Raw genomic sequence first — 13315 nt, 5'->3', positions numbered from 1 at the left:
AAGATACTTTAACTTACCAGTTGAGATCATTTTTTCCCCTTCTCCAATATAAATCAGGTAGAATGGCACAGACCAATGAGGCAACAACATTGTCAAGGGTTAAAAGAAAAAGATAAACTATTTTGAAGAAGTAGTCATGCCATATAAACAACTATGTAACTGTAAAATTAGGTGGGCTGGGCTCCCCTGGTGGCGCAGTGGTTGAGAGTCCGCCTGCCGATGCAGGGGACACAGGTTCGTGCCCCGGTCTGGGAAGATCCCGCATGCCGCGGAGCGGCTGGGCCCGTGAGCCATGGCTGCTGAGCCTGCGCGTCCAGAGCCTTTGCTCCGCAACGGGAGAGGCCACAACAGTGAGAGGCCCGCGTACCGCAAAAACAAAAATTAGGTGGGCTACTTTGAGATTTTGATAGGAATAATTTGAAACAAATTGAATATATGTTATACTTAAAATCTAAACTATTAGCTAAATTTTGAGATATTAGTTTTTTCCAGAGCACACTGCATTTGGATATATGAAGTTATTTCACGTATAGTTGTATAGTTGACTGTTTTATTTCCTCTGTAGTCTAGCTAATGTTAGAAAAAATTTGGCTCCATTGTTTTTTTTCCTTAAGGAACAGAACAGAGAAATGATTTTCTTGTTTAATATTGAAGTTAGTTGATGAATGTGAACATTATAATGTTAAAATTTAGTTGTCTAATCTCAGTGGCCTTTTGGTGACGGAAAAGAAAATCTCTGTTTGGTTTGAGCCTAGCACACAGACATCAGAGAGAATTGAAGGCAATTCATAGTGTCTTCATCCCTAGTGTTTATCCTTGTGCCTGCTTCACTGTCCTAGTTCACATTTTTAGCGCTAAGGAAATGACAGATAAACCAGAAACATTTGCATAAGGGTAGTCAGGTGACTTGATGTATTTTGTACAAATTGGACTCATTCTTCTTTGTTAAATGTTTGGAAGTTTGTATAATTTCAAAACTTCCTTCTCCCTCTGCAGAAATCAGAGAGCTGATGTTCGAGAAGTAGCACATCGATTCCTGGTAGATAACTTGAATCCTTTAATATTAAATTATGTTAAAAAGAAGAGGTTTCATCAAATATTTCTTGAGGAGATGCCCTGGAAAGCTCAGATGAACCTGTATCTGGCAAGCGCACACTTCAACCTGCTTTTAACAGAGCTAGGGGAACATACAAAGATAAAATTTGGTTCGTCATTGGTAATGGTCAGGTAGAGTATATTATCAATGAATAATACTTCTTTAGTCTCAAGAACATGGGTTGTATTTCTATGATTAGGGCTCCAATGCTGATGATAACTTAAAGAGGTTTACAAAGTGCTTCAGTCTGTACTGACCTTTGGTATATTTTTAAACTTCTTATCTCAGAATCTTCCCCAAATGAGTGCTGAAGTGCTTATGAAGTACTAATTTGCATATATTTTGAATATATTAGTCAATATAGCTTTCAGTGAAAGGGGAAAGTGAATTTTCCAAGAGAAGTTTAATATTAATTGTACAGAAATTATATTAGTAGTCATTAGGCAAATCTCTGTTTCATTTAGAGGTATATTTTAAGCCTCTATAAACACAGGTTGTATTTTCTCATACAATGTAAACTTTCTGTCATTAATTCCAAAGACATTTTCCAGCTCTTGTTGATTGTCTTTGGCTAAAGTGTTGTTTATAGGAGATGGAAAAAGAACATAAATACGTAATATGGAATACCATGTAACCAGAGTAACTCTATGTAACCAGAGTCTTTCTTTAAAAAAACAAGAACAAGAGAAAAATAACTCATTGAGGGAATTCCCTGACGGTCCAGTGGTTAGGACTCTGAGCTTTCACTGCCGTGGGCCTGTGTTTCAATCCCTGGTTGGGGAACTAAGATCCTGCAAGTGCACAGCGTGACCAAAAAAAAAAAAAACAAAACAAAACACCTTGTTGAGCACCTATTAGATACCAGGTACTGAGATAGGTACAATGGGCCTTCAAAGATGAGCAGGATATACAAGTTGGAGTCTGGTAGTGTGGCTCACAAATGTTCATGAATAATTGTAAATAATGGTAAAAAGTGAAGTGCACATAAAGTCTTTGTTCCTTGGGAGGAGGCTTTCTCCTGATGAGACCAACAGGAAAGGTTTCACGGGGAGAAGCCACTTGGCCTGGGTCCTGATGGACAGGCACGATTTAGAAATGTGCAGGCAGGGAAATAGGCGTTTCAGATAGGTGGAAGAACGAATCAAGAGCCCAGGTAGGAAACACAGGATGGGAACCTCCAGGGGTCTGACCGGAGCCTAGGGCCTGTGAAAGGTAGTGGTGAGAAGTGATTAGAAAAGTAGGTCGGTACCAGATCATGGAGGGTCTTAACAGTCTATTAAATCTTAACTTTAATTTATATACAGTGGAAGATTATTAAGTTGTTTTTTTTTTTAAGCAGGGCTATGATAGGCAATTTCTCTGACAGCAACATATCAAATGGATTGGAGGAAGGAAAGAATGGTGACAGGGATATGAATTAAGAGGGTATTTATTTCAGTAATCCAGTGATACAATATGCAGGTTGAAACCCACAATGAACTTGATCCAGTTTCTGTTTCTCCAGAATTTTGTTTAAAATAAAATTCTGGTCTATGTGGGTTAGACTAGGTTAGCATTTAAGAAGCAGTTAGATTGCTTGACTAACAGGGAAGGCTTTTGGCAAAGTGACCCATTCTTGAGGCTATGAAAGGGAAAACAGTTCAGATCAGATGGGCTTCCTCACTGTCCCCTGGACACTGAGAGCTCTTCTTCTCCGACCTGCCAGTCACACATGGCCATTCGTGCATGATTACTTGGCAGCACAAAGATTAGACAGTGACCGAATTTGTATCAGGGTAACTTGGTGATAAGTTCCAGTTTATTAAAACATGTATTTATTTATTTGGTATTTGACAGAATTAATTCAATTTTGCTTATATTGTTTTTTTAATGAGTTTTTTTCCCCTTTGCAGTTTCCGATCATTTGATCCTGATGTGTTCTCACTGTATAATTCAGGAACAGTATTACCAACAGGAAAATTGACTCTAGAAAACTATAAAGTGATGCTTGATTTCCTTCTTACGGCTAAAAAAAGAAAGGCTCACTTACCATCAGGTAAAATAAATATGTTCTATGCTATCAAGTTGTCTTTAGATTTTTTTATTCACAAATGCAACACATACATACACACATACCCTGACACGTACACCCCCCCATAGACACAGAGCTACACACATCATTTTCCAATGACTTAGGAATTTAGTTGAGTTGTGATATTTTGTAGGAGATTCTTATTTGTTCTATTTTTTTAAAAATTTCTACATTTTTGTGGCATCATCATATATATTTGGAAATATTTATGTAGGATTCTCCCCTAAATCAATTTGGCCATTCAGCAAATATAATATTCTTTTAAAAATATTGGTAGCCTCCAGTGGTCAAGGTAAGTGAAGACTTGCTGTCAGGTTTTATGTTTTACTGGAAGTAAGTTTCAGAACAAATTCCACCAAACATACTGATGCAAGCAGGCATGAAAACATCATGCAGCTGTTTCATAGTTCCGATTTTGTACTCAGGACAGTCCACTCTTGCCTTAGGATCTGTAATTATCACCTTCCATGAAAGCTTTCTCCAAGATGAAGGCAGTAATACCCTAATGGCAGGACCAACCAATATTGTCTTCTGGTCAGGTGACTGGGGCCTTCAGGACGTGGAGAGATGTAGGTGAACAGGGCTCTCTGGGTGTTGCACTGATGACACTATTTCTAAACAATCACCTATCTTGAATACCACTCATTTCACAAATAAAAATTTATTTCTAATATCTTTATGCTAGTACAAACCCTCAGATAGATTTTCAAAAATGGCTTTTTAATTCCTATATGGCTTATTGCTGAACAGGATATTTCATAATGCTGGTTAACTGCCCCAGGGGGTTTGATTCATATTTGAGGTACTTAACATGCTTTTAAATTTCTTCTAGGGTATAGTTTAAGTTTAACTGGTACCTGCATGTCATACCAGGACTATTAAAGTATTTGAAAGTAAATTTCCTGGACATAGAAAGAGTCCGAGTTTTGTATGTACATTACAATATATATAACTTCTTGAGTTTTTTTTAAAGTAGCTCCCTAAGACCTCCCATGAAATTGGCAATAAAATATTCTGCTATTGAGACTTATCATTTAATGCAGAGTTCTAGTAAGAGAATGTTTGTGGCAGGAGAAATCCTCTGTGTTTTTTAGCACAGCAACGGGAGAATGAGTGATCAGGGTTGCTGCACTGCCTAACACCAGGGGATGCTCCTCAGCTTCCGGTGTATGTGTCCAGGGAATGGCCTGTTTGGGGGGGAAATTAAGGAACAGTGGGATCCTGTCATTCTTCTCCCCCAAAGCATGACATTCCTGCCTCTGCATCGTTCCCTTGGCCATCAGCCTTGCCTGGAATGTTCTCTATACTCTTCCCACGTAGCTAAATCCACCCTTTAAGAACTAATCTAAAAGCCTCCTTCTCTGGAAACTTTCCCGGGTTCATCATATCCATGATAATTCTGTCCTTTCTCCAAATTTATGTAGCGTTTGTTATCTGAATTATTCATTTGATGCTAGTCACCTGTTGTGTTTCCTGGAACTTAACTCTCTTTTCAATAATATTATACTTTATATTTGTACTGTAGATGCAGAAGAATTTTCGGCATTTCTTAATTCCAAGATGAGTGATGAAAATGTTTCTAAGACACAAACAGGTTATGAATCAGACTCTCAATCAGGACTCAGTGGTAAAGAAAAGGATCACTCAGCAAATGTGGATCTCTTGGATCATTTTATGAAAATCTTTTTATATTGCAGGAGAGCAATGGTAAGGTGGTCCTTCTTATTTGTTAATGTAGTGGACATAAATCTCAGCCCATGAATTTAGGCATGTATGATACATTTATTTACTTATTATCCATAATTTTAATTTCATCTGTGAGATTAAATTTGCTGGATTTTATGTCGGTCATCTGTAAGGCTTGCCTGCCATGGGACTGAGGTCTCACATTTGGTCAAGTTGTGAGGGAGGAGAGAAAGCCCCTTTAGTCATTAGTCATACATCCACCCAGAGCTGAGGTGGCCTTTGTCCTTGTCTACAAAGTCTCCATGACTATTCAGACACCCCTCTGCTGCTTTCTAGCCACACTTGGGACATGGGCTTCTCCAGTGACACCAGGGGTTCTTCGGGCTCTTGATCCCTCCTGGGCACCATAGACTCCTTTCTCCCCTCTAGCCCAGGGGAAGGTCTTTCTTTCTAGGCCACAGGGAAGCCCTGTCCCTTCCCCCCTGACCTCCTGCTTCCCCAGGCTACTTGTGTCTTCTGTCAAATGCTTTTGTCTTTTTCTTGTTAAATATTATATGATAGATGATTAAACTCAGAATTGGAATCATTAGCTACAAAGAAATTTGTTTCCTTTCCCTCATAGCAAGAAGGGGATGTACTTCAAACTTCTCAAGAGATGAGAAGAAATGTATTCTTTCTAGATGAGAAAGGAATACTTAGGTTCCCACTTTCTTCGTGAAGTAGAGAGAGTGACCTTATAAAACTGTAAAGTAAACCCACATCATCTCCCTTGACCATGAGCATTGCATCCTGTGCTCCTTTGTACCAGCTTCAGGGCCCTAGAAGGTCTGGGTTCTGCTCACTTCTCAGGACTCACTCCTCTTGCTCTTGTGCAGTCCACTCTCCCCTCTGTGGTTCTGAAAGCACTAAGCTTGCTCCCTCCTCAGCCCTCAGGTTCACCCTCCATCCTTTGCACCTGCTGTTCCCTCAGCCCCAAATGTTCTCCTTCTCCCAACACTCCCACCCCCACCTTCACATGACTTGTTCAAGTCAACATTCAGGGCTCTGCTCATATGTCACCTCATAGAGAACTTCTCTCCTGACCACCCTGTATAAAAGGACCTGTCCTCTCACCCTCATCAGGTTCTGAGTCATTTCTGCTTTATTTACCTTTACAACACTTATCATTCCCTGAAATTGTATTTTATTTGTCTGCTTATTTGGTATCGGTCTCTCCTAATAAATTGAAGCAGCACGAGAGCAGGCCCAGTTTCCCTTGCTTGCTGTGATGTTCCCAGCACCTAGAACAATGGGCGTGCTGGAGTCAGACCGCTGGTGTGCAAATCCTAGCTCATCACTTAGTAGACTCATAACCTTGGGCAGTTTAGCCCCTTGCCTCCATTTCCTCATCTGTAAATTGAAGAGAATACTGGTGCATACCTACTTCATAGGAGTTGTCATTAGAATGAACTGAGATAATGCATGTAAATATCCTACCACAGTGTCTAGCACATGTAAGTAGCATATAACAAATGGTGTTAGTTACTCTTATTACTGACGTAGAATATTTGCAGAAAGAGGAAGTTGTTCAGAGATCCATAACTTTGGGAACTTTGGCGTCTTTTGAATGTTGTGTTTGTCTTAGGTTCTTGCTCATCGTGGTGGCTATTGGACTCTGCTTCAGAACTGCTGTCGGGCTCTTTGGAACTTTACTCAGGAGCTACAAATACTTCATAAACAAGCAGTGGATCTGTATAAAACATTTCCTATTAGCCAGGACAGTTTCCTCTGTACCTCTGTTTTACCATTCTATTTGGGAGCAGAATTACTTATTGACATGTTAATAGAACTACAAAATATCAGTTCTGTTAAGGTAAGAGTATTTGGGTAATTCTTTTTATTGTAGGTTAATTAACAAATTCTTTGTACCAGGCAGCTTGGGATAAGTAGAAATTAATATTTTGCTTGAGTTGTTATTTGGTTTGTCTGTATTTCATTTGTTTCTCATTGTTATTTGGTTCACAGTATATAACAGTACATTGATGTTAATTACAAATATCTGCCTGAAAATTCAGTTTCTTAAATGGAACAGAAAGTAACATTTACTGAGCTCCAGCTTCTACATAAATTAATCTAAATATATTTAATCCTCATAGCAATCTTTTTGATGGAGGAAGAAACAGACCCTAAGACAGATCATATAGCTTGTTGGTTGATATTTATTTCCCTGCTTTATCTGTCCATGTTTTGTTACACTAGATGTGGTAGAATTTACAGCCATCTCAAATCTAGCACACTGTGGTTTAAAGCATGAAAATAAAATTGGAAAAAATGCAAACATCATACAACCCAAACACATTGAAAATTAGTAAACACATGAGCACTTTGAGTCATGGGGTTTATAACATTTTCAGATGTAAAATATATGACAACAATAGCACAAAAGACTGGGAGGGCAAATAAAATTAAACTGTCATAAGTTTTTAAACTTTATATAAAGTGATACAATATTAACTCTCAAGTGGAATGTGATAAGTTAAGTATGCATTTAATAATCCCCAGAATAACTACCAAAAGAGAGATATAGCTAAAATGCCAAATAAAAGCTAAAAGTAAAGTGGAAAACTAAATAATAGTCAATTAAAGAAGGCAGGAAAAGAGGAACACAGACACATGGGACAAATAGAAAACAAATAACAAATAATGTAACCCAATTTTATCTATAACTATATTAATATAAGTGGATTAAATACCCTAATTAAAAGGCAGAGATTGTCTAACTGGATAAAAGAGAAAGACGTATACTTGCCCATAATAGAAGCACTTCTGGGACTTGCCTGGTGGCGCGGTGGTTAAGAATCTGCCTGCCAATGCAGAGGACGTGGGTTTGAGCCCTGGTCTGGGAAGATCCCACATGCCGCCAAGCAACTGAGCCTGTGCACCACAACTACTGAGCCTGAGCTCTAGAGCCCACGAGCCACAATTGAGCCCGCATGCCACAGCTACTGAAGTCCGCTCACCTAGGGCCTGTGCTCTGCAACAAGAGAAGCCATTGCAATGAGAAGCCCGCACACTGCAATGAAGAGTAGCCCCCATTCGCCACAACTAGAGAAAGCCTGTGCACAGCAACAAAGACCCAATGCAGCCAAAAATAAATACATAAATAAATTTATTTTTTAAAAAAAGCACTTCTGGGTATAAAGAAACAGATAGATTGAAAATAAAACAGTGAAAGAAAATAGTAAGCCTAAAATATGAAAATAGTAAACAAAAAAAGCTGGTGAGGCTATATTAATATTAGATAATATAGTCAAGTATTTTGAGAGATAAAGAGGGACATTTCCTAATGAGAAGAAACTCAATTAATCAAGAAGACATACTAATCATAAATGTGTATACACCAAATAACAGAGACTCAGAATACACTCTGGACACCCAAAGCTTGAAGAGCTTCCTGTTTGGTGGACACACTGATGTCGGATGGGTATCAGGCCCTGACTCCATAGAGAGAGGGCACAGAATCTCCTCATCTTGGACCCTTCCAGACCTAGCTCTATGCACCTCTTCCTTTTGGCTGTTCCTGAGTTGTATCCTTTATAAGAAAACTGTATCAGTGAATTCTGAGTCATTCTAGGAAATGATTGAACCCGAATTTATAGCTGGTCAGTCAGAAGTGTGAGTGACCCTGAGACTTGTGGCTGGCATCTCCAGTGAGCACTGAGCCCTTAAACTGTGGAGTCTGACCCTGACTCTGGGGTAGCTAGTGTCAGAAGTGAGGTGCAGTACAAATTAAGATTGGTTGGAAACAGAGCACAAGGCACATGGTGTGTTCACCAAGATGTATCATATGCAGAGTCAAAAAATAAGTCATAATAAAATTTAAAAGACTGAAATCTGAAAGGGTATGTTTTCTAACTGCTACATTATAAACAGATTAATGTAGGAAGAAAAGTCTCCAAATATCTGGAGATTAAATAACACAGTTCTAAATAATCCATGGGTCAAAGAAGAAAACACAAGGGAAATTTAAAAAGTATTTCAACTGATGATAACATACCGGAATTTGTGGGATGTAAATAAGCCAGTGCTTAGCAGAAACTTTATAACTTTAAATGTTTAGTAAACAGGAAGAAAGATATAAATCAATCATTTAAGTGTTCATCTATGGATAGCTATCAGCTATCAGCCATCATGAGATATTCCCCGACATTTATACATTCCTGGAGATCGAGAGCAGGGTGTGCCTGGAGGTGGAAGGGAAGATGGTCAGTAAGACAGAGGATAACATTGATGGAAATGTATTCTGCTGTACAGTGCTTTCAGTACCCTAGATCAAGGTACTGAAAGCACAGTAATCACTGGTGTTGATATTGTCATGAACCATTGCTTGCAGAAAATCAGTTTCACAAAAGAGGGCTATAAGCAGTAAATCAAAGTTTCCATGAAATCAATCAGAGGCAGACTTGAAGAACAGAAACCAGAAAGAGTAAAACCTTTTATGACAGAGGCTACAGATTAAATCAAGCACTTCCTTACTAATTTAAAAAACTACCAGTTTTTTATTGGTGAAAATATGAATCTAGATAGTGTGGTTGCTCTGCTGGACTCCTGTGAGGATGGTATGACCCCATTTATGATTTTCTTTATGGACGGTTTAGAAATGGAGAAATGTTAACAAATTTGGCAATAACTTTGGATCGATCACCTGTCATCATAACTGGCTGCCGCTTTTCATCCACATGGCATGAGGACTTAGACAAATGGGACTGATGTCATCTTGAGCTCTTTGACTTTTGATTATTAGATGACAAGGACGGAGCTCATAACATCAGTAAAATGACATCTATCCTTTACTGAGCATGTCCCAGGTGCCAGGCACTGTGCTAAGGAGGCAAAGTCACATAGGTCATGTATGTCACACCTATTATCCACATCTTCATAGCCTGACTTCAGGTACGCATATGGCATTTCACAGCCAGATGACTTTCAAGATCTCTTCCAAATTCAAGGACTATGAATCTTATGGGAGGGAGGGGCTAGACTTGTACTGTTTATTGGGCTATAGTCTGGCCAGTAGGCGGATCTAACGGGCTTTGCTTTGCCTCAGAAATTTCTAGGGGTGTACACAAATGCGTCAGGGACTTACAGGAAATGAACACAATAGTTACAGAGTACCTCTAACTTAGGCAAAAAGAGGGTCTTCTGGAAGATATTTTTCTCCATAAGTTTGACCTTTTGCATTGGGGAATTGGACATATTATTCTACAAACTGAATGTAACCGATGTATTAGGGAAATTAAATTATTTGTGTATACTATAACCTGTTTTTCCTCAAAATTTTACCTTATTTACTGGTTTACTATCCTTACTTAATTAGTGACTATGTACCAGCAAGTATAGTAATGACTAGGCTTACGTGCTAATTTACATTTAGGCTTAAATGATTAAAATTAAATAAAATTAATTGCACTAGTCATACTTCAACAGCTCAGCATCTACATGTGCTTAGCGGCTTCTGTATGGAACCGCACAGATGAAGCACGTTTCCATCATTGCAGAAGTGCTGTTGGATGGTGTCATCAAGCTTTGATTTGCATAATAAAAATATTAAATTCATTTTCTGTCCAGTTCTTTTCCATGTTATATTTTTAGCTATACATTCAGTGTTCAGAAAAAACATGTAGTAAAATCTGAAATTACACAATTTTTTTTCCATGTGCTACTTGCAGACTGTTGAAGAAGAAGGAGGGTTCAGTGTTCCAAGTTGCTATGGGAATATTAAAAATGATAACGGTGGTTCTAGCCTTACCTTTGAGCATCCTCTGGATGATGTCAATGTGGTTGATTTGAAATGGATCCACGACTTTGTATTAAAATCTTTGGAACTTGTATATCAAGTAGAAAAATGGGAAACACTTGTATCACTTGCCATTCAGTTCAATACAATTTCGCAGTAAGTACCGCTGTAAGGGCAGCTAACAGGGACAGACTTCACTGAGAAGAATGTTTCTTTACTAACGTTCGTTTTAAATCTATTTTTACCATTGTTTAGTGAGAGATATACAGAGCAAGTGACGCCACTCCTGGTGTACGCACAGCGCCAGCTTCTTCTACGAATATCCAAGTGCAAGGGCCCAGATATTACCCAACAGCCTTGTGTAAGATATGAGGCTGAATATGAACAGAAGGTAAGTTTGGCTCTATTATTCATGCAGTGGTGATTTCTTATGAGTACACATGTAAATAGCAAGATTTAGGAATCAGATAAATGTTCCTATTTTCACTTAGGCATTTATTATTCAAATCAGCAAACATTGTTGAGAGTTGCTCAGTGCCAGTATTTTCCAGATGCAGGGAAAACAAAAATAAAGTCCTGGTACACAGGAGCTTATATTCAGGTTAGGGCTGATTTACCCATTAGGCATAGTGGGAACAGTGTCTAGAGCCACAGTACCTTTTTAGGAGCCACTAAATGTTTTAATTTCTTTCAAAATAAGAAGAAAAAAGTAACTTTTAGGTCAAAGAAAATGTTTCAGTTTTTACAATTCATCTATTTATGTTTATACCAAAGGAGTCATACAATATAATTTTTAATAGTTTTTGATGGAGCAGTGGGCCCATGAAGGCAAAAGTGCCTAAGGCCCACGAACGTCATGGTGCAGCTTTAAGTTAGGTAGGGGGAGGGAAGAGATATGTAAATTCTCTCATTTATTAACTTACCAAATATATATTGACTCCCTAAGATTAGAGCCATTGCGTTCAGATGTCCAGTGTGTGTCCTGCCTGAGGGCTCCTGGCATATGTCGGGGGTCCTGGATTCAGTCCCTACCCCACACACCAGTCCACGTGGCGGGTGGCAGCCACCCAGCGAGGACTCCATTTTCTCCTTTTCACAAAGGTTCCTTATCGCCTTGGCAATAGTCTATGTAGAGAGAATACAGTTTGAGTTCTTGCTTTATGGAGTTTAGTGTCAGGGGGTGGAAGTAGGGCCAGTTAATAAGCATGTAAACAGATAAAAAGGTTTACGACCATCATAAATTCTCTGAGGAAAATAAAAGAGGTCAGTGGGATAGAGATAGGCTGGGGTGGGGGGTAAAAGGTTGAGCCAAGGGGGTCAGGAAGGCCCTTGGAGATGGAGACATTGAGTGGGAAGGGGCTGGCCACAGGCTGGGAAAGAGCATTCCAGCCCAAGGGAAGAACAGGGGCAAAGGCCCTGAGATGGTGCAGGAAGAAGGCCGCATGCTGCCGTGTAGCCGAGGAGGGGGAGGGGACAAAGAAGAGGCTGCTCCTTCTGAGTCGTCTTCGTCGCCTCTTCCTCCCTCTCCTCTCCTCCGCAATGTCTCAGTGTTCGTGTAGGCCAGCACTCTGTTCTTGGTCCTCCTGTCTTCTCTATCCTCACACTCTCCCTTGGAGAGTTAGTTCAATCTGTGGCTCAAAATTGTATCTCCAGGCTAGACCTTTCTCCTGAATTCTGTGTTGACATATCTGACTGCCTGTATCAGTCAGGGTTTAGTCAGAGAAGCAAAACTAGTTAGAATTAACTGTCTGTCTGTTGATCTATCTATCTATCTATTTATCTATCTAATCTATCTATTTATCAAGATTCGTTAAAAGGAGTTGGCTTATATGATCCTGGGGGCTCACTAAGCAAGTTCAAAATCCATTGGGTAGGCAGTTGGGATCATGAAAAGGAAGGAACCCTACAGGTGTGGCCAGAAGCTGTTCTCCATAGTCAGTCAGTGAGGGAGGATCCAGTGAGGAGAGAGCAGCTGTAGACCTGGATGCTGTTTGGAGTTTGGAGTCTGAAGACTTCCAGTATGTCAAGGACTCACCTGATTAGGTCAGGCCCACCTTCGATAATCTCCCTAGTTTAAAGTCAGTGTATTAGGGACTTTAATTAGTATCTGAAAAATACCCTCACAGCAGCACCTAGATTAGTGTTTGATTGAATAACTAGGATGAAGTGTGTATACACTACACAATGGATGATTCCCTTCCCGTCATCCTCATAGTTTAGCCTAACTAAACTGACTCATCAAAAACCCATCACATTGCCTTATCAGCATCATCTCTTAGATGTTTAAGACGCTTCTTGAATTTGGTACATGTCAAGCAAACCTGTTCTGCCACGTCTTGCCCACTTCAGTTGATGCAAACCTCATCCTCCTAGCTGCTCAGGCCAGACAACTTGGAGAGCATCCCTGACTCCTCTCTTGCTTTTACACCCCACTTCAGGTTGGTTACCAAATCCTCTCCCTTCAAAATAGATTCAGAATCTGACCACGTCTCACTGCCTCCGCCACTGCTGCTCTCATCCAAGCTACTGCTGTGTTTGCTTGGATTAATGCAATGACTTCCTAACTCTTTTCCTTGCTTCCAGCCTCCCTGAACTCCTGTCTCCAGCCTGTAGTCTATTCTTAATGGCAGATAGAACAGCCTTTTAAAAACCTGTCAAACCATGACATTCCTCTGCTTTAAACCCT

The 13315-nt window shown here is 39.7% G+C and overlaps 1 protein-coding gene across 1 annotated transcript in view; it reads left to right on the top strand.

Annotated features, from left to right (window-relative positions):
* The window catches only part of CFAP54 (cilia and flagella associated protein 54), a gene marked incomplete at its 5' end in the record, with an annotated part of 331419 nt that overhangs the window by 149425 nt on the left and 168679 nt on the right, over positions 1-13315 (top strand). The window contains 6 exon segments of the mRNA XM_081249749.1: positions 997-1227; positions 2989-3131; positions 4693-4874; positions 6478-6705; positions 10562-10785; positions 10885-11020. Of these exon segments, the coding sequence (XP_081105875.1) occupies positions 997-1227; positions 2989-3131; positions 4693-4874; positions 6478-6705; positions 10562-10785; positions 10885-11020 (1144 nt within the window).

This window comes from Mesoplodon bidens (assembly GCF_964165515.1).
Source record: "Mesoplodon bidens genome assembly, chromosome: 11".
NCBI lineage: Eukaryota > Metazoa > Chordata > Mammalia > Artiodactyla > Ziphiidae > Mesoplodon > Mesoplodon bidens.
Note: the sequence above shows the minus strand (reverse complement) of the source record. Positions and strands in the feature narration are given on the sequence as shown.